General features: G+C 42.3%; 2 protein-coding genes across 4 annotated transcripts; one reads left to right on the plus strand and one right to left on the minus strand.

The window, feature by feature from the left end:
• Nucleotides 1-176: 176 nt before the first annotated feature.
• On the minus strand, nucleotides 177-3,108 carry LOC135499583 (ubiquitin-conjugating enzyme E2 G2-like). The gene is made up of 5 exons (XM_064790444.1): nucleotides 2,937-3,108; nucleotides 2,620-2,701; nucleotides 2,198-2,316; nucleotides 1,424-1,564; nucleotides 177-1,255 (listed from the first exon to the last, which is right to left on the minus strand). Exons 1-5 carry the CDS (start codon nucleotides 2,977-2,979, stop codon nucleotides 1,128-1,130), a joined length of 513 nt encoding a protein of 170 aa, XP_064646514.1. The 5' UTR covers nucleotides 2,980-3,108; the 3' UTR covers nucleotides 177-1,127.
• Nucleotides 3,109-4,772: 1,664 nt separating this feature from the next.
• On the plus strand, nucleotides 4,773-18,854 carry LOC135499530 (DNA topoisomerase 2-alpha-like). 3 transcript variants are annotated; one of them, XM_064790340.1, is made up of 29 exons: nucleotides 4,773-4,917; nucleotides 5,586-5,825; nucleotides 6,045-6,138; nucleotides 6,433-6,740; nucleotides 6,937-7,152; nucleotides 7,310-7,588; nucleotides 8,001-8,138; nucleotides 8,269-8,562; nucleotides 8,880-9,116; nucleotides 9,305-9,410; nucleotides 9,705-9,814; nucleotides 9,977-10,184; nucleotides 10,383-10,504; nucleotides 10,766-10,914; nucleotides 11,104-11,335; nucleotides 11,513-11,712; nucleotides 12,083-12,218; nucleotides 12,461-12,665; nucleotides 12,857-12,954; nucleotides 13,251-13,478; nucleotides 13,589-13,789; nucleotides 13,950-14,139; nucleotides 15,035-15,079; nucleotides 15,352-15,498; nucleotides 15,935-16,151; nucleotides 16,261-16,379; nucleotides 16,658-16,843; nucleotides 17,013-17,170; nucleotides 17,346-18,854. In XM_064790340.1, exons 1-29 carry the CDS (start codon nucleotides 4,885-4,887, stop codon nucleotides 17,499-17,501), a joined length of 5,052 nt encoding a protein of 1,683 aa, XP_064646410.1. In that variant the 5' UTR covers nucleotides 4,773-4,884; the 3' UTR covers nucleotides 17,502-18,854. The 3 variants fall into 3 exon arrangements, with proteins under 3 accessions (XP_064646410.1, XP_064646412.1, XP_064646411.1); XM_064790342.1 differs by having other exon boundaries at nucleotides 16,658-16,819; XM_064790341.1 differs by having other exon boundaries at nucleotides 16,661-16,843.
• The last annotated feature ends 2,073 nt before the right edge of the window (nucleotides 18,855-20,927 follow it).

A 20,927-nucleotide genomic window follows, 5' to 3' on the forward strand; every position in this document is an offset into this window, starting at 1 on the left:
TTCACCAGGTAAACTGACAGCACTTCACCATGGTGAATGGTGAATTCACCATGTTGAGAATGGTAAACCTGAGATCTTTTCCTAATCTGGAAAGACTTTTAGGCGACCAATTCTTTTATGAAGGGATCCAAACGTGAGAAAACTTGGCGGACAAGAAATAAAGCAAGGACTATGAATTTGCTGATGTATATGTACTTATTTTATAAATTATATTAGTTGACTTTGGATTATACATTATAATAAAACAAGAACTGTATTCATCTACAAGTGTTCCACTGAAACAGGACCACAACTTGATCTATTTATCAGTTAAACATGATCAACCCAAACCTTGGAAACCAGGATGGTTTTGAACCAAATCACAAGTATGCAAGATAACAACAGGTAGAAAATATAAAGTGGTACAATTACATTCATGGTACTAGCATAGCCCATTCAGAGGAGAAAAAAACAAAAACAAAACAGCTGGCAGTATACATTTATCCTGAAGCTCGGGCCAACACTCGCTACTATCGACCGAGCTTCAGTAATGAGTGAGAGGGGAAGAGGATACGACCGACTCTGGATTTTCAAGGATGACATTTATGCACACAGAGGCTGTAGCTGTGCTAGGGATATAGCTATACCACCTTACATTTCATATTTACTCAAAAATTAAACCAATCATGAGATAAATGCTAATACCAGAAAGAGTTGAGGATTTCCAAAGACTGTTAATTGATAATTCTTGCACGTTTTGGGGCAATTTCAGCCTAAAGTATTATGACAAGATACGCCACCATCGGGCCATAAGGAGTAAGTGAACCCGCACAAAGTGGGATGCAAATATACAGAATACTGAACTCATCCACTTCAACAAATGCCAGTGGCAGTGGTATTGTAATAGAAGCATTTGATTTACTGAATTCTTTAAAAGAATTCTTTAAACTTTTAACTGAAAATATGATAAAAAGCTTGACCTAGACTGCAGGCTGCTACATTTGGAATAAAACAGAAAACAAATTGCCGAATTTAAATTTGATTGCCCCATCCAGAAAGGAGAGGTGATGGGAGGACAACACATTCTGTATACTCGTCTGAAAAGTTTGTAAAATGTGAATCCATCAAACTTGCATCCATGCAATAATTTATAAGTATTCTCCATCAAGCCCCAATGATTTTCTTACAGTCCGATCAGCTATTTCATTAAATTTTTCCCGATTATCCCGCCACGTCTTTGCTGCATCAACGTTCGCTGCACTTTCATCATTAGGCTCTGAAAAACACCATGAAAAACAGTCAACATTGAAGACAGTTTTAATTCACTCTGACTGGCCATCTCACCACATTCATTTATCAAATGCTGTCATGGCACTCACCAAGGACACCCTTTTCATTCCCTAAGATGAAATATTCAATATCGTTTCCTCTTCAATTTACTCACCAGCCAACATGGACACCACAGACAACAATATTTTTTCCACACTCTGCACCGGACTCCACCGCTCTGCACTTGTTTCATATCCCATGGGATCATCACCTGGAGCGTGTAGTATAGAAATGCACACTCGGCCATCTTGATAAACTGAAGAGAAAATTACAGCTTGAATTGACACCAAGGTGTATGAGAACAATCAATTGAGCTGCGGTCCCATCATTCACAATGACATGCTGCCCCCATCACACCAGTAATATAAGGAAATAGACTGCCAATTGACAATGACCTGAACCGCCAAATGTATAAGAATAAGATAGAGTGTTTTAGGACTGGTATACTGGTTGTAAATGGTACTAGCCTTACCCTACAAGGCAACCATTGCAACTAAAGAGAAGTGATGTGCTATAATGTGACACTTCCAAGAATTTTAGTTCAAGTCATACACGTATGGATCCAAAAACTACATGTAGAGAGTCAAATATAACTGGGGATCGCTAACAACACAACTCATGAGCTGTCAGTTCACTATTTGTGACTCGCTCTACCAAAACTAGGCGCTTGTCGCATCTGAACTTGACAGGTTGATACGGACTTGTTGTTCATTTCCCTATTGTAGACCTTTTGTGAAATCTATTACAAACTGATTTAGTCACATTTCACAAAAGGTCTACAATAGGGAAATGAACAACAAGTCCGTATCAACCTGTCAAGTTCAGATGCGACAAGCGCCTAGTTTTGGTAGAGCGAGTCACATTTGATTGAAAAAAAACAACAACTCACTATTTGGATGAAAAAGGTCACACGTGAATTTCATCTTGGGGGGACTCAATGGGTAATCTTGTGGAAAGGTCACCCGGGCAGGAAACACACCACCCTCAAAACATGTGCCTTCTGGTCCGCTGAAATCAAAGAAAATTTGCTTTAGTGTCTACTATTCAACTTCGAAAAAACATTTGTAGTGATCTATTTCAGAACTTAAAAGGTTGAATTACCTTTGGATGTTTAAGTTAATGTCAAATATCCAATAAAACTGAAACAGAAGTCAACAAAACACAATTCCTTAAAATCCACACTTCTGTCAGCCAACTTATGCAAAATCCCATCTTCAATGGATATAATTAAAGAGGTTTCATTTTTTTGTGATTTTAAAGTTAAAACTAGGCCCTAGGAGAAGAAAGTGTGATGAAGTTGTGTAGACCTACGTTATTAAAGCTTCCCATTCAAAAAAGTTTTCCTCAGAAACAGGACCAGCAACAATTCCCTCTGGAGGATTCAAAGTTAGCTCTGAAACAAAATCAGCATAAGTGTCGGTGTCAGCACTAATAATAAGACAGACTTGTGTTGGAATGGGAGTCCTTATCTCAGACTTCACTCAATCATGAAACAGTGAAACTTTACATTTGGATGTGGGGATGCCGACGCATCATTCAGTACACCTGCTGATTGTGTACATGAGGCGTACATTTTGTACGGTAGGTCTACAGCCATAAAAATCGAAATAAAACAACTCCATACATACGCTTATATTCAGCCATTAATCGTTTCAGTGCTGCACCAGCCATGTTTTACTTCGCTAATGACAAGTACAATGTAATTGCCCGGTGAATGTTGATTTGTTACATTTAGGGACGTTTTATCTGAATAATATTGACATAAACATTTTTCTAGAAAAACCAAAAATAAGCAGTCGACGAACAGACTGTACGTTCGACTGGCGTTGCTAACGAAAGTACTTTTGATTGGTTGTGTCGAAAAATACGTCATAATTTTTGAGAAATCATCCAATCAAAGATTCGTTTTTAAATGGCTCAGTCACTGACTCAGTGGCACTAAAATAAGAGCTTTTTGGGCGGAACGAAGAAGATAAGAACAGTTCCTGGCCGATTTTGCAGTATACCTACTATCAAATTTCTGCCAAATTCGTTGGCGGCCAGGGACGTTTGACTTGCGGTTTGCAAAGGCGTAGCTAGAGGTGGGTTGGAGTGAGAAAAACCCTGGGAAAATCGGGGCAATTCAGGAACACAGTGTCTTCAGACGTACATAGTAGTAAATGGGACTGCATAGCAGATTTTACAGTACTTTGTACTTGGACAGGGGCGTGGAAATATAACCATGAACCAGTGCGGGGTTCTTATTCCCATAACACATGTTCAGCTCGTTCCTTTTCAAGTTTTTTTCCCCGACCCCAGTTTTATTCAATCCATGGCTACAATGATTCTAGTTTTTCCACCTTTCCCAATATGTGCACGTGGATAACACGCCCAGTGGACGAACGCGGCGAATCTCAGTGCCGGCGGTGACGGACCCAAACCCACAAGATACTTCACCCAGATGCGGATCATGCATTATTTTCGAAATAAGGATGTTACTCTCGAATGTTACCTGAACAGATATTAAACCGATAGTAGGCCTAATAAGAATCGCCTTTTTTGAAAATGGATTACTGGTAGTCTACAAAACTAAATGCTCTAAACATAGATGTCATGCGTTCAGGAATTCGCAATTTTAATTTGTGATGTTTCCTACCAGGTTTTTCAGTGATCAAAGGTAACCCGAGGATATCGAAGCAATCTTTGAATTGAAAAAGCAAACACGTGTGTTCTCTTTTTGCGCGCGTTTTGCTGTCACAATTTTCGTTCCGCGAGTGTATTTTATATCCACCCAACCGGCTTTGTAATAAAAATGCTGCGTGTGCATTACAAAACATTGCCGCATGAGTAATTCCCGATTGGGGATAGTGTTTTGTTGATTCTGATGCATTAAACATATGTTAATTTCACTATCACATCAATTGTACACTGATATTGATTAGATCTAGTGGAAATTAACGTCCCGGAATGATGTACGAAATTTGACTTCATTTTCATCCATCTCGAATTCTCTCGGCAGCCTAATCGCGCCCAAAACTTTAAGAAATTGAACTCACTGATGATCTCAAAAGCTCCAGGATGACTTTTTCAATAGAAAGTGCCAATGAATCTGTTAAAAGCTGTGGTCGATTAAACACTGCAGTGGTGCAATCGCGATAAACATTGCAGTTTTTGCCTGGCTTGCCTTTTTTGGTTGGAACTTCCCACCGGTCAATTGTCACTTGGTTTGAACTGAATTTCGGCAACTAAGTAATTTTTTCAACAATCTTATTGATTCCAAACGACAGAAAAATGGCAGAAGATTCAGAAGAGGCGCTACAATGGGTTGTAAGTTTCTATTAATTTCTTTAATTTTGCTTTATTCAATGTTGTCTTGTCAATTTCTTGAAAATGACCAGCCATTTTACCCCACGTGACCGCGACATAAATTGATCACCTGACTCGTTTCTAGAGATTTTATTGGCTGCCAGACTATAACAGCGCGAGCGACTGAAAATTTTTGATTTGGACTCTTCCTATATTTTTCCTCAAATTTAATGGATTTCTTGCAATAAAACACACATTGATTATTTTGATCGGTGAAATAAAGACCCCCTAATGTCCACCAACGGTTTTGATGGGCCCCTGAAGGTATATTCGATGTGTTATCATCGTTTCTCTGTCACTGTGGTCATTCTTTCCACTTTCCTGCATGTTGTGTACAAAATGTACAGACAGTGTGTTGTACAGTGCACTTGGTCATGTTGGTGGAGTCTGTTAAAATGTACACAATGTATTGTACGCATTCTAACCATAACAATTCATAACTTGGTGAATTGATCTTGAGGACAGGCTAGCCAGGCAGGCTGACAGTTTATCCATATCTTTTTTTTAGTTGTTGAATTCTCACTTCTATAGTCCTAGATCTGGTGAGCTGTTGTGCATTAGCAAGGCAGCGCAACTGACAAAATGTTTTTTGTTTGTGTCTGACCCCATGCTCATCAGGTCTGACACAGACTCTTCTCTGCTGATGCCAAAACTATATAAAAAGACATTTTAGAGGTGATGGGAAGCCACTGCTGGCCACCAACATGCAAAAAATGCAAGCAGCAAACAAAAGACCGCATGATCGCACACCACATGTTCTTTTGTTCGTTGTGCCTATATTCAGGTTTTTTTGGGCCAGCAGCGACTTCCTCCGCAGCAGTGACTTCCTCCGCCTAGTTTAAAAGTCACTATGAGTCATTTGTTTTGATGGATGTTTTGTTCTAACCAGTGGTCATTGTCTTATCCCTCGCTTCGCTTCTTTCATACTTCAGACCCTCTTCAATAAGGCCAAGAAAAAGGATGCAGAGAAAGCTTCATCTGCAGCAGAGGCTGCCCTTGCGGCTACTGCAGATATAGCAGTAGGTGCTGGGGATGCATCTCAAGCTCATACATCCAAGCCAGCATCCAACAAACGTCTGTCAGTGGAAAGAATCTATCAGAAAAAGACCCAATTGGAACACATCTTGCTCCGCCCTGATACATACATTGGGTCTATAGAAGCCCTCACACAGGTTAGTAATCCATGTCTGGGAAGCAGTGCACAAAAGAGCTCTCAGATAACTCCTTGGAACCTATGAATACTGTCCTTTGAAAGGTGTCCTGATTACTGCTGTCAAATTCTAACGAAAGGCGAGTTTGTGTTGTTGATAATAGAGTGGATGTCCATATATTGAGAGGTGTCGCCTGAAGGGACTTTCCGCCATATTTCATTATCTATGTTTGTTTTACAGCCAATGTGGGTATACGATGATACTGAGGACTGCATGGCGTTGAGAGAGATCACATATGTTCCTGGGTTGTACAAGATATTTGATGAAATCCTTGGTAAGTATGTTAGCGTTTATCTTACATCCCACTCCCGGGGAAAGACTTGAGAAAACTCGAGAGCAATGTAGGAAAGTACCCATGATGATACTTTTGAGTAATTTAACGACTCAAGATTGCGCTGTCAAATATGCTGGGCTTGGTGGTCCTTTATTCCGTGGTCATAACCGTGGAGCATCGTCGCACGGTACTTGATCGAGTAATACCGACACAATGGTAGGAGCTGAGGTCGTTGTGAGGCTACTCGAACATGTACTTCGTAAGTTTAACTTTAAATCCGTCTCTTCTTTACAGTGAATGCAGCTGATAACAAGGTGCGTGATCCCAAAATGACGATGATCAAAATCGACATCGACCCTGAACAGAACATGATCAAAATCTGGAACAATGGAAAAGGAATCCCTGTCGTTCAACACAAAGAGGAGCACATGTATGTGCCAACAATGATCTTTGGTCATTTGTTGACATCGAGTAATTATGACGACGAGCAGAAGAAGACAACAGGAGGACGCAATGGTTACGGTGCAAAGCTTTGCAATATCTTCAGTAGGAAGTTTGTTGTGGAAACCTCCGCTAAAGACTATAAAAAAAACTTTAAACAGGTATGAATTTGAATTGAGGTTTTTTAATATTTTTTTTTGAAAAATGGAGTTATTCTGTTATGAGAGGATGTAAATACTGAAGCAGAGGCTAAAAGTCAATTTTGACAGTGACTGAGTGTTTCCTGTCCTGATAACATAAACTCAACCTTCTGTCCAAATTTCAACTTGTTACAACTTACTCCTACTTCTGTTTCAGACATGGACGAACAACATGTCCAAGGCTTCAGAACCCAAGATTGGCAATGATAAAAGTGATGACTTCACAGCTATCACATTTTATCCCGACCTTGACAAATTCAAGATGACTGTGCTCGACAAGGATATTGTGGATTTGTTCACAAAAAGGGCGTATGACATTGCAGCGGCCTGTCATGGCGGTGTCAAAGTCTTTCTGAATGGGAAGAGATTGCCGGTATGTTGATTACTTTTCATGGCTTTCCCAATGAATAGGTTTGTTTATTATTGAAGCCATCGGCTCACGCACACAGTTTTCTTCTTCTGCAATGGTCAGATGGACTGTTCTATGCTTTTCGAAAGATCACTCTCATTCGCAACGTTTAATTTTCCAGATAAAAAATTTCCGAGACTACGTCGAGATGTACATCAAGAACAAGACAGATGATAACAATGCACCTTTGAAGGTCGTCCATGAAGTGGTGAATACGCGCTGGGAGGTGGCTGTCACACAGAGCGACAAAGGGTTCCAACAAGCCAGTTTCGTCAACAGTATCGCCACGACAAAGGGCGGACGCCATATTGACTACATCACAGATCAAGTCGTAAACAAGCTCATTAGTGTCGTCAAGAAGAAGGGTGGCAAAGGAAACTTCAACATCAAACCATTCCAGGTATCAATAGTGAGACGTACATTTCCCCAATTATTCCCTTCGTCCTAAAGGTCCAGTGTTACCACTCATCATCTGTGCCATAGCTATACTCCAGCCTGATGAACTGAACTATTTTGACACTTGGCTTAAACATTTTTAGTATAATAGTAGTAGGTTGCGATAATTGGTTTCATTTTCAGAAATATTGGTATTTGAAAAGCATGAAGCATTTCAGTACGGCCTCTCATAACCCTGTGATACATCAGCATCATTGAGCACATAGGGACTTTGCCTTTAAGAAGTTTTTAAAGTTGGGGGTTGGTTGAGGAGGACCACGGGGCTGCACTTCCGGTGAAAATGAGTACGATGGATCAATCGGATTCATATGTTTGTATCTTACGCTCTGGTATGAGGTTTCCGTTCTCTTTTTCAGGTGAAAAGTCACTTGTGGGTGTTTGTGAATTGCCTGATTGAGAATCCATCATTTGACTCTCAGACCAAGGAGAACATGACGTCACTGGTCAAGGCTTTCGGCTCAAAATGTCAACTCGGGGAAAAGTTTGTCACCAACGTAAGTGATCATTGCCTCTCAAGGGGGTCAGTGGCATTAGTGTACAAAGCACTAGGGTATGCTCACCTCTTTGAAGTACTAAGTACTGTTTCATCTACTTTGTCCTAACTTTGTTCAAATCTGTTTTCAGGTCAGCAAATCTGGCATCGTGGAGAACATCCTCTCGTGGATGAAGTTCAAAGCCCAGGCGCAGCTAAACAAAAAGTCTGGTGCCAAGACGTCCAAGCTGAAAGGCGTACCAAAACTTGACGATGCAAACAACGCTGGTACGAGGTTCGCTCATGATTGTGTTCTTATCTTGACGGAGGGAGATTCAGCCAAGGCGTTGGCAGTGGCAGGACTTGGCGTGGTGGGCCGTGACAACTATGGCGTGTTCCCGCTGCGTGGTAAGGTACTCAATGTGCGAGACGCCAGTCATAAACAGGTGAGTCGAGGATGGATTACTTGTGGCATGAATTCATATTGTCATCAGCAGAAGTCCAATCAATTAACTCGGCATAAGAGCTGAGATATATCTAAATTTTTTACCCTGGAATGGGAGTCATGTTGGATTTGTTGACTCCTTTGAAGTAACTTGTGCCTGCAGCATCTGATATCTCCAGGTCATTCTGTTCGGGTTCAAGGTTCCTCCCCTTGTCCTCCAGCCCTCTCGGATATTTTCAAGGTTATTTAAGTCTGTCCCTCCCCCTTTTCCACCTCATGACCAAATCCCCTGATCAGGAAAGCTAACTTCACTTCCAGATCATGGAAAACGCCGAGGTGAACAACATCATCAAGATCGTCGGCCTCAAGTACAAAACAAAATACGAAACACCGGAAGAGTTAAAGACGTTACGCTACGGAAAGATCATGATAATGGCTGATCAGGATCAGGATGGTTCACATATCAAGGGACTCTTAGTCAACTTCTTCCATCACAACTGGCCGGCACTTCTCAGGTCATCGTTCCTGGAGGAGTTTATTACCCCAATTGTCAAGGTGAGAACAGTTGTATATTTCCAGTATATTAGTGTCACTGAAGTTATTAGTTCCTTTGGCTACACGGTTGATCTAGTTTCAGTTGATTATATAACCTGTGTGAGCTCCAATGGCTTATGCTCTCAGTGACATGTGACATGGACAGACTGCTGTATAAACTTCCTATGACTGATTCTCTCTCGTTTCAGGTGACTAAGAACAAGCGTGAGGTATCATTCTACAGTTTGCCCGAGTTTGAAGAGTGGAAGAAGGACACTCCAAACTGGCCATCATGGAGGGTCAAGTACTACAAGGGTACGTTTTCATTTATTCGTTGATCAAATTGAGGAAGTCAGATACTTCATGGGATGACAAAATGAATCATGGCACTTCGGAGTGAAAAATAACTCGACATGACTATAATGAATACGACATCTCATCAAAATAATTTCCGTTGAAATCTCAAAATCCACCACCTTTATACATGTTATAGGTTGAGGCCAGGTTAAGTTGAGCACTCGGTAGATTGGGGTTCATTTCACAAGCCGGCATAGAATCATTCAATAGAAATCTTCAGGTTCTTCATGATTATTTTGTGTTCGCATCCAGGTTTGGGTACCAGTACATCAAAGGAGGCCAAGGAATACTTCTCTGACATGCTCCGGCATCGGATCAAATTCAAATATTCGGGACCCGAGGATGATGCCTCAATTAATCTGGTGAGTTGGGTTTTCGAGGAGTAGTATTTTGAGGGAAAGTACAACCAATTGGAGTGGCATGCACCAAATGCATTCATGCATTGAATTTTAAAATCCATCTCTGGCTGCATAGAGTTTCAAGACAGTTATGACAGTGTTTCACACAAATTCAATTGTTTGTAGGCGTTCAGCAGGAAGAAGACTGATGAGAGGAAAGAATGGTTGACCAATTGGATGGAGGAGAGACGTAATCGTGCAGAGATGGGACTGCCAGAGCTCTACCTGTATGGCAAGGAGACCCGGGCCATCAGCTATAATGAGTTCATCAACAGAGAGTTGATTTTGTTCAGTAACGCTGACAATGAGAGGTCCATTCCTTCTTTTGTAGATGGTAGGTAAAACTAGAACTAGGCCTATATGGAACTTTTAGATTTATTCTAGAGTCTGCCTTCAGATGTTACATGTAATATGGCACATGCTACTTTTCCTCTCGGTTGACATCCTTGTTGATGGGCAGCTTGTTTGTATATTTCCGCGAAGTTGTACATCTTGTTATTTGCAGCACACTGACGAGAACCTTATTTTTCAGGCTTGAAACCAGGCCAGCGGAAGGTTTTGTTTACCTGCTTGAAGAGAAATGACAAGCGGGAAGTCAAGGTTGCCCAGCTTGCTGGTTCTGTCGCTGAGCATTCATCGTACCATCATGGTGAGGTAAGAAAAGGAGATATTGCTCATTGGAACTTGCAGCCAGTTGACACAACGATCCCTTATGGTGAACTGATGGCCAACGCATCAAGTAACATCCATTGACGGCTATTTGGCCAGATTTGTTCCACAGGTAACTTCTGTCTTACTTTTGGTAAGCAAGCGATGTAGTCTTGCTGGTGACATCTTAAAAGTTGCACAGACAATTCCTAACCAAAATCTATACCAATTGAACACTATGGCTGAAGTCTTCTGTTTCTATTCCAGGCTTCATTGATGCAGACGATCGTCAACTTGGCGCAAAACTTTGTTGGTAGCAACAACATCAACATCTTGCAGCCAATTGGTCAGTTTGGAACGCGACTCCATGGAGGAAAAGATGCTGCCAGTCCCAGATATATCTTTACAATGCTCAGGTAGGTTGACTGTATGAAAAGAATAAGGAGCTATATCACGGTTGGTATGTCACTGCACTGGGAAGTTCAGTGATGCATAACTGCCTGAAGATGAAAGTTGCTTGTTACTATCGGAAGTTATTTGCTTCTGTAGTGCCGAAGACAAAATATACGCACATATTTCATATATCCTGGCTTCTTTATTCCCAGCCCTCTTGCAAAGCACATCTTCAACCCCCTCGACACACCAATGTTGAATACCCTCTTCGACGACAACCAGTCCGTGGAACCTGAGTGGTATTGTCCTATCTTACCTATGGTGCTTGTCAATGGCGCAGATGGTATCGGCACTGGTTGGAGCACACGCGTCCAGAATTATAACCCCAGGGACATTGTGGAAAATCTGAAACGCCTCATGAATGGAGAGGAACCAAAGCATATGGTTAGTAAAAAATAAGCTTAAATTCTTTTAAAAATTGACTGTGATTTCCTATGTTTCAAGAAGATGCAGAGATAAGGAGAGGAGAAAAATAACAACAACTTGCTCCCCCAAATCACAATAAGAATCCCATCTCAAAATCATTGGCTGAATCCTTCATAAATCTCCATTGTTTTTCAGTTGCCTTGGTATAAAAACTTCAAGGGTGACATCATGGAAGTTGACGATACACGATGCGTGGTCAATGGTGAGATTGCCATCCTCGATGAAAACACGGTAGAAATCACTGAGTTGCCCATCCGGTTGTGGACGCAGAGCTACAAGGAACAAGTACTGGAACCCTTCCTTCAGGGAACAGAAAAAGTAACACCTTGCATCCAGTAAGATTCATCCCCTGATTTTGATTAATCGTCTGTTTTAAGAACACAAATACGGGGGGGGCAGGCTAATCATATGGTACGGTAGAGGAGACCCAACAAACATCTAACTTAAGAAGATGGAGGACACCAGCCGACAAGGTGTGGGAGAAATCAGGTGTCCATGTGTTGCAGATGAAACCATGCTGGTCATGAACATCTTCAGTGTAGAAGAAGAACAGTGAAAATCCCATTTTGTTGACTACTACTTCGAGTAACCCAAGTATATAAGTCAACTTGTGACAAGATGAATGAGTTACTGTCATAATATGAAAGTTATGACCACTGTATTCATTTGTTCCCAAGTCTGAGTTGTGGTTTTCAATCTTTGCAGAGATTACAAGGAGTATCACACAGACAGCACGGTGCGCTTTGTCGTCAAGATGGCGAGAGAGAAGTTAGACCACGCTCGTGCTCAAGGTTTACACAAGTACTTCAAAATTCAGTCTCCAGCCAATACGAGCCTCATGGTATGTAAGATAAGGCCATCTGAATCGTAAAATTTTTGCAATTTGTGAAAATTTCTCAAAAGATTTGTTTTGGCATATTACCCCAATTTCAGACCAGTTGCGTAGTAGTTACAGCGCTGAGAGCAGAGCAAATATCAAAAAGAAGAAATAGTCGTCAGTTAGAGAGAAAAAGTATTGAATCAGCCAACAAAATTACCCTGGCTGAATAGTAGTTTATGTAACCTTCTGTCCTCGTTTCCTAGGTGTTATTTGATTCCAAGGGCTGCATTAAGCGGTACAGTACCCCCATTGAGATCCTCAAGGAGTTCTTTGAGTTGCGCATGGACCGCTACCAGATAAGGAAGGAGTATATGGAGGGCATTATGTCAGCGGAGGCGCTCAAGTTGGAAAACCAGGCACGCTTCATCCAAGAAGTAGCAGAGGCGAAAATCAAGATCGAGGACATCAGTAAGTAGAGATTGTTTCAATTGGGTTTGGGAATCTTGTCAGAAGGGGAGTTCAGATTAGAAAGTCAGAGGAGGTTCATCCAAAAGGTGACAGAAACCAAGACTAATTCGAAATTGAGGTCAACATGCAAAGTATATTTATAATGAGCCCCCAACAATTCAAAATCAGTGACATTATACCATGAATTTTAGGAAAGAAGAGCACCAAGGAGATGGTTCAGATGTTACTGCGGCTTGGTTACGACTCTGACCCGATCAAGGCTTGGAAGGCAGCGCAGAATAAACTCAGGGTAAGATGTTGACCGATTCCTTGCTTCCTGTTATTGCTCTTATTATTGTCATGGCAGGAGAGCTGTTTTCACTCCCTGGAGTGAGGTTTGGAGAGCTGAATCCCTGGAGTGAGGTTTGGAGAGCTGAATCCCTGGAGTGAGGTTTGGAGAGCTGAATTGCTCTCCGGTCATTGTCAGGTTTTACTTTGGAGTTGGCATCTCCTATACTCGCGTCAGATTGCCAACACCAAGTTTCCGTACATTGCCTACAAGAGTTAAAGAGGCCTGTCTCCACATTTTGATTTGTTTACCTCCAGTTGATTGAATCTCAGACGAACCAGGATGAAGAGGAGGAAGAGGAAGTTGAGAAGGGTCCGGACTTCAACTACCTGCTTGACATGACGGTGAAGACACTCAACAAGGACAAGAGGGAGGCGTTACTCAAACAGAGAGATGAGAAGAATGATGAGCTGCACACGCTCAGGAGGAAGTCCCCGAAGGACCTCTGGCACGAGGATCTGGCTGCCTTCCTCGAAGAGCTCGATGTAAGTTTAAAACCTTTTTTGCAAGATATACTGATGAGTAAGATGATTCATCTGGGTAGAGCGGAGGTGTATTAGTGGACTAAGAATCAAACTTTATTTAAACCTTGCAGAAAGTCGAGCAAAAGGAACGGGAGGATGACAAAGCCGGCGCAAAGATTGTGGCTAAAACATCGGGCAAGGGAGGTGGCGGGCGTGGTGCCATGAAGCAAAAGAAACTCATCACAGAGATGCTACCATCGCCGATGGCCGAGCGGGTTGTCCCAGTTATCGATGACGCATACAAGAAGAAGGAACCTGCAGCCAAGAAAGCGGTTAGTTTCTCTTCACTGTTTGCTCTTGTGACCATTTGTTGTGTGTCAGTGGCTGGTCACTGGGTAAAAACCAGTTGGCACAGGGGACCTCCACAGAAACCATAATCTGTATTGGTATCAAAGACAAAGTAATTGTATCATTTCTTGAATTATTTTCCAGAAAAAGGCAGCTAAGGATGATGGCTTGAAACAGACGAACCTGATGGAAGCGTTCGATGATGATGATGACAGCAACGAGTTGAAGCCTCTCTCTGAACGCATCGGCAGCCCGGGGAAGAAAGCTGCAGGAAAGGTGGAGAAAGCCAACAAACCCAAGAAACCGAGAGCACCAAAGAAACAGAAAGACCCTGGTAAGACTAAGAGACTCAGTTGTGTATTTAAGAAAAATATCCTTGGAAGTACTTCTTATTTTGGGTACTCTGACCTTTGGTGTTTCCACCAGGGTCCTCCTGTGTGTCGTTACAAGTTCTGCTTGGCTTACTCCAATGGACCATGTGTCGTTCTTAGTCCTCTTTACATGGATCATCGCCTATGTTTTCTTGTAAAAATGTGACGGAGTTCTGTCAGAAAAATACTTTGTTTCATGTTCAACTGCAGGCGTTCGGTTTTCAAACATGTGTTGTCATATTCATTGTCCTTGATGTCATTTGCTTTGATATTCTTGACACCTGTGCCTTCATTTGTTGATTAGCCAAAGAACAACCTCCTCCGTCTGCTGAGACTGAGACTGACGAATCGGAAAGTAAGCCAAACATGAGGAGCGTCTTCTCCCTGCAACCACCAACTCCCCTGTTCAGTTCTCTACACTTTGTCTCAATTGTGTTATTTCATTGACTTGTGCACGTCATTCTTTGGTACTGTTTTATCAAAACAATCACCCACATTAATAATTTTGCACCTCTTTTATCACAGAGAAAACCTAACCCACATTGTTCCTGTTAAATTACTGTTGGGCCTCGGCATTTACAAGTTACCTGCTACCGGCCTCCCTAGTATCAACAATAAACACTTCGGCAGGCATCTCAATCAAAGCAATGACTCCCATATCAGCAGTGTGTGTGCCCAAATTAGGGGTGGTCAAAATTACCGATGAACAATCAAAAATCTATTTTTGACCCTCTAGAAGTGTTTGGAGGTTAAAATCTGTTCCTGAGCACTGAGATGCTGACACAGACGTGTGAGGACTGTCGTGCCTGGAGAGATGTAGAGCCAGTGTTCATTCCTTTCTCATCTTTTCACTTCCAGATGAAAGTGGATCGCCCAAGAAAAAAGGGAGAAAACCAACAGGCTGTAAGTTTTTTTCAATCTGTCCAAACAAATTACCTAGAGTAGCTTTACCATTTGTTTGCCCTAGGCAAACGAAATACTTTTGGGCCCAGTTAGAACTGTGGACAAAGCCACATTTCTTTAGATTGGTGCTGGCCCTTCACCCATGACCTTTTTTAGTACGTAGCAAGTGCCAGTGCGAAGGTATTGTCTGCTGCTGTCTGCTACCAAGAGTGCAACAAGAATTCTATAAATGCAACCCAAGCACTAAATAATCAATGTTTATGCTTTTTCAGCACCAAAAGGCAAAGGAAAGAAGAAAAACCCCTGGTCAGACTCTGAGAGTGACACCATTGAAGAAGAGTTTTCAGATGATAACTTTGGGGAGGAGGAGAGGGTGTTCATTCCACGGGAGAGAGCGGCTGGTAGCAGGAGGGCAGCAGGTCAGTTGACAGATCGGGCCAAAGTGGGGAATCTGGGCAGTTGTTGTTGCCAACTGGATACTGCAGTGGTCCACCCTAACTGCTCAGAGCAAATGTCGAACGCAAGGCATTCTGATGGAAGCCTTTCACTTTTCTGACCTGGCTGAGGTGTATGGTCCAGTATTGGCACTGAGTAAAAACTGAAGTGATATTCCCTGCCGCTTTAATCATTGAAACCTTTCCAGTGGTGAAATATGCCTGGAGTCTGGATCAGAATGAGCACCAAAGAAATTGCTCTGATCCTCATGGACAGCTTCAAAATTTAAAACGGCAGACAACGCCTTTGGGTGCGAGGCTTGGCAGAAGGGAAGTGACTGACAGTGGCACAGAATGTATTACAGATTTAGTAAGGTATATGATTGACCCACTGACGCTTACAATTATCCTCCACTTACAGCTTCAAAGGCCACATTCAAATTTGGTGACGAAAGTGACGATGACCTGGCATCAAACCCCAGCAGAGAAGCCATCGATGACGACCTAGCATCGAATCACAGCAATGATGACATGGATGTTTATGAGGTCAACAATGATGCGGCTAATGATGATGATGGGGTTGCAGCTGACCCGCTGGATTCTGATAGCGACTTTGGAGGATCTGTTGATCCACCTAGGTACCTTTTTTTCGATATCACTCACTTTTCTTTTCACCTCAAGGTATTCTATGTCATTTGAGATACAAGTTGTAGGTTTTCTAAATAGACACCCTTTTATTTTCTCTAGTCGCAATGGGAAGAACAAGTATGTCATCGACAGTGAGAGTGATACCACTGACATGGATGAGGAAGCTCCAAAGCCCAAAAAGCAGGCAACATTCGATGACATCTTCGGCAAACCTAATGGTGCGTCATGAACATCTTGTACATGTATCTTGATGAGCCTTTGCCACATCCAAGTGAGAAATATGAGTAGCTTGGAGGTCAGGAGAAACAAGACCAATAAACCCAGTTGATGCTTAGCTGTGGAGCGAGTTATAAAATTAACGCAGAAGAACATACTAGGAAGAAGTGACCTTCTCTTCCTTTTTTGCTAAAGAGATCAAATTGCTTTGGATGTTACAGTGCCTAACTTGGTTCACTTCTAACCCATCCAATCTGACTGATTACACTTTCCACCCCAGTAGAACCCAAGAAGACAAGCGCAGCTCCCAAACCGAAGATGACAGTCACATTCAGTGATGATGATGATGATGATGATTTTGGTGATCTAGTCATGGAGACAGAGGAGACAAACTCACAGACCTCCACAGCTACAGCCGACTCCATCTTCAGTAAACCAGCCAGTAAGCCAGCCAGTAAACCAGTCAGTAAGTGGTCTTCACTTGTCACAATAGGCACAAACATGATCAGTGTCACTTGGCCGATGACCCCAGATGTCGCCCAACTGGTGTAATGGGAGTCTGATTGAAAAATGTACAGCAGTCGGTCGGGTGAGAGTCTCTCATGTAAACCAAAATGTGGCTCTTTCACTTGCAGAAGAACCCAAGAAAAGAGCCCCGAAGAAACCTAAAGCTGACGGAGAGCCGAAACCGAAGAAGCCACGAGCACCGAAGAAGAAGAAAATTAGTGACGATGACACAGATGATGAAATGATGCCCAAGAAAAAGACGAAGAAAGCACCAGCAAAGAAAGGAGTAAGTACATGTAGTCTCTGGTCCAATTACACCATCATAAAGTGCTCAGGTTGAATGTGATCTCTGGAAATTAACATCATTCTTTACATGTCTAAATTTGGGATCTATTCCTGCACTTACCCCCAACCCCCATCGTTTAACTCCATCTTTATTGGAAGTCATTCTAACTTTTCAGAAAAAGGCCAGCTTTGACTCGGACTTTGACGATGACGATTTTGCCGCCAGTACCACTCTGACCCACAATCCATCAGCTGATCGAGCAGGACGCCAGAGAAAACAAGTCAAATATACTTTCGATGATGATGATGAGGATAGCGACAGTTGGACATGAGTCAATTGCCACAGTTATTGAGAACCTTGTTTTTAAGAGATCAAGACATTACTGTCTTAAAGTGTTGGCAGTTGGAGAAAGTGTCAAGCTGAGTACGGACACTCAGATTTGTTTAAGTCCTCTGTTCTTGCATAAGCAAATTCCTTCCAGGTTTCAAAAACACTGGCTTTTACAATTTCTGTTTCAAAGGGTATCAATCATAGCCCAGGGGTTTGTTTCCTTGTGCGCTGGCAAACCGCTCACCTGTATCTTCAAACCATGGCTTTTTGTATGTTTTGTCAGGACTCGGATTTGTAATGTGAAATTGTGAGATTCCACAACGTGTTCATGGAACAAGTCTGTATGTTGACTATCAGACATAAATGTGATTTGAATCATTCAGTGAATCGATTGAGTTGGATGTGAAGCAGTCACACACGCATGACTATAAAGACAATTTAGCCGCAGCCTGGGGGTTGGAGAATATGCAGCTTCTGTGCCTGAGTTGTAAAATGTATTTTTAGGAAGAGTCGATTTTGTATTATACTTTTTGGATGGTTTTGGTAGTCATACATGTAACTTAGGATAATTATTCATGATGTGCAGTATGTTTTATCATTCATATTCGACACGCAGTGCACTTTAATTACTAAGGTTGTAGTAATTATGTCCTTGTTGAGTATGTTTACACTTATTGTAAGTTTAGGTGAGGCCTGTTCTTGTTTTGAAACAACGACCGATGGTTTAAAGCTCAGATGCTCTCATCTGATCGAATGTTTTAAAAACTCTGTAACAGTAATTTCAATGATATTCAAACACAAAATGAAAACGTAAGTAAAATTTTCCTGGTTTACAGTAAGGCCGAAGTTACATAGACCTCATTCGTTCATTTCCCAGGACTCATTTTCCCCTTTTGCTTTCGTTCCCCTGTAAAAGCACGGCCTTGTGGCGTGCATTCACCGAGGAATGAAAGAAAAACCCGTAAAGTGACTCGTGGTAAATGAACGAATGAGGCCTATGCAACTTCGGTCTAATGCCCACAGTCATGGATATTGATAAACTTCAGTCGTGCAAAAGTGCAGCTGACAGAATAAACCTGATGTACTCTACATGTACAACTGCTTGTAGTTTGTAACTTGTAAATAGGAGTTTGTGCACTAGTATTTTATGTGTATAGTTGCATCCTGCTTTTCTATACCAATGGATTTTGTAAAGTAGTGAGTCGTGTGCAATGCAACATTGTAAAACTTGATGACATATTTACTGAAAGTGTCAAAATGTCCCGATCGTTGGATCTCTTGTGAAACATTTGTCATTTCTTGTAAACTGCATTTATTCATGTTCATGTAACAAAGACATCCAACCTTTTGTAAGAAATAATGAGTTGGTGTTGATTTATTTTTACTTTTTTCCCCGACGACTTTTGAATGTATATGTCTTACACAAGAGATAGAGACAGGTTGTGACCATGTCTTCATACATGGCTCCTGGGGCTCGATTCCTTTCTGAGACATCCTTTATACAACAGACTGCAAATGTATGTCAAACTTGAGTGACCGAGACAGGTTGTGACCATGTCTTCATACAATGCACCTGGGCTCGATTCCTTTCTGAGACATCCTTTATACAACAGACTGCAAATGTATGTCAAACTAGAGTGACTGAGACAGGTTGTGACCATGTCTTCATACATGGCTCCTGGGGCTCGATTCCTTTCTGAGACATCCTTTATAGCAACAGACTGCAAATGTATGTCAAACTTAGCTTGAGTGACTGAGACAGATTGTGACCATGTCTTCATACACGGCTCCTGGGGCTCGATTCCTTTCTGAGACATCCTTTATAGCAACAGACTGCAAATGTATGTCAAACTTGAGTGACTGAGACAGATTGTGACCATGTCTTCATGTTGTGTTCCTGCGGATGTACAGATTCTTTTCTGGGACATCCTGTATGGCAAGAGCAGGCAAATCGTTCTCTGACGAGAGCGACAGAGATAGGTCATGACCATGTCTTTATGCCTGGCTCTTGCGACTCAGCACATCCCTGATCAGTAGCAGGTTGCAAGAGTATGACAGACTGGAGCGACAAAGATAGGTCATGACCATGTCTTCATACGTGGCTCTTGAGGGTCAGGGTCATAGTGATACCCAATATAGTAACTTATCGCAAATGCATGTCAAACTGGAGCTCTTGAGGCCGAGGGTGAGCAGAATTTTTTCTGAGACATCATCTGGCACTTGGAGCGACTGATGGTCAGCAGATCCTTCTGGGACATCCTGTACGTGTGGCTAACAGATTGCAACTGTGTGTCCTACTAAAGCGACAGAGATAGGTTGTGACAACGTCTTCATGCCTGGCACTTGAGAGCGACTGATGGTCAGCAGATCCTTCTTGGACATCCTGTGTGGTAACATATTGCAACTGTGTGTCTTACTAGAGCGACAGAGATAGGTTGTGACAACGTCTTCATGCCTGGCGCTTGAGAGCGACTGATGGTCAGCAGATCCTTCTGGGACATCCTGTACGTGTGGCTAACAGAGTGCAACTGTGTGTCCTACTAAAGCGACAGAGATAGGTTGTGACAACGTCTTCATGCCTGGCGCTTGAGAGCGACTGATGGTCAGAGGATCCTTTTTCTGAGACATCCTGTATAGAAAAATATTGCAACTGTGTGTCCTAGAAAGGTTGTGACCAAGTCTTGCTTGGCTCTTGACGGTCAGTAGAATCCTTTTGGAGACATCCTGAAAAGTAACTGGTCAGAGCCTGTCCGACTGGAATGACAGTAACCTTGCCTTCTCAGCCTCAGCAGATCCGTTTCTGAGACATCCTGTTTAACATATTGCAGGTTGTATGACGATGTCTTCATGCCTGGCTCTTGAGGGTGAGTGTCATGGAGACACCCTGTATGGTACCAAATCGCAAATGTATGTCAAACTGGAGGGACAGAGAATTAAAGGTTGTGACCATGCCTTCATGCTTGGCTCCTCCTGAGAGTCAGTAGATCCCTTTCAGAGAAAGAGATTGTAATGTGTCTGACTCGAGCGATAGAGTTAGGTTGTGACCACATTTCCATGCCTCTCGCGGAGGGTTGGCAGATCCCTATATCTGAGACATCCTGTACGTCATACTATAGAGCGACGGAGATAGGTTTTGACCATGCCTTCATGCCCGACTCCTGAGGCTCAGTAGATACTGTTCTGAGACATGTATGACTGGAGCGACAGATAGGTTGTTGTGACCATGGCCGCATCCTTTTCTGAGACATTCTGTGCTAGTCATAATGGTAGAGCTCAACAGAAAATGCCCAACACATCAGACAACGCTAGGTTGTGACAATGCCATGGAAATACCTTGAGATTGAGTAACAGATTACAGCTGTGTGTCTTACTAGAGCGACAGAGTTAGGTTGTGACAACGTCTTCATGTCTGGCGCTTGAGAGCGAC

Source organism: Lineus longissimus, chromosome 15, assembly GCF_910592395.1.
Source record: "Lineus longissimus chromosome 15, tnLinLong1.2, whole genome shotgun sequence".
Classification (NCBI taxonomy): Eukaryota; Metazoa; Nemertea; class Pilidiophora; order Heteronemertea; family Lineidae; genus Lineus; species Lineus longissimus.

Excerpts from the sequence above, each read along its gene's own strand:
- LOC135499583 (XM_064790444.1), bottom strand. The coding sequence starts at position 2,979 with ATGGCTGGTGCAGCACTGAAACGATTAATGGCTGAATATAAGC. Across the intron at positions 2,317-2,619 it reads GAATGGGAAGCTTTAATAAC|CGGACCAGAAGGCACATGTT; the intron begins GTAGGTCTACAC and ends CTTTGATTTCAG. Across the intron at positions 1,565-2,197 it reads TGACCTTTTTCATCCAAATA|TTTATCAAGATGGCCGAGTG; the intron begins GTGAGTTGTTGT and ends TTTTCTCTTCAG.
- LOC135499530 (XM_064790340.1), top strand. The coding sequence starts at position 4,885 with ATGTCCACCAACGGTTTTGATGGGCCCCTGAAG. Across the intron at positions 6,741-6,936 it reads ATAAAAAAAACTTTAAACAG|ACATGGACGAACAACATGTC; the intron begins GTATGAATTTGA and ends CTTCTGTTTCAG. Across the intron at positions 15,499-15,934 it reads TGGTAGCAGGAGGGCAGCAG|CTTCAAAGGCCACATTCAAA; the intron begins GTCAGTTGACAG and ends CTCCACTTACAG.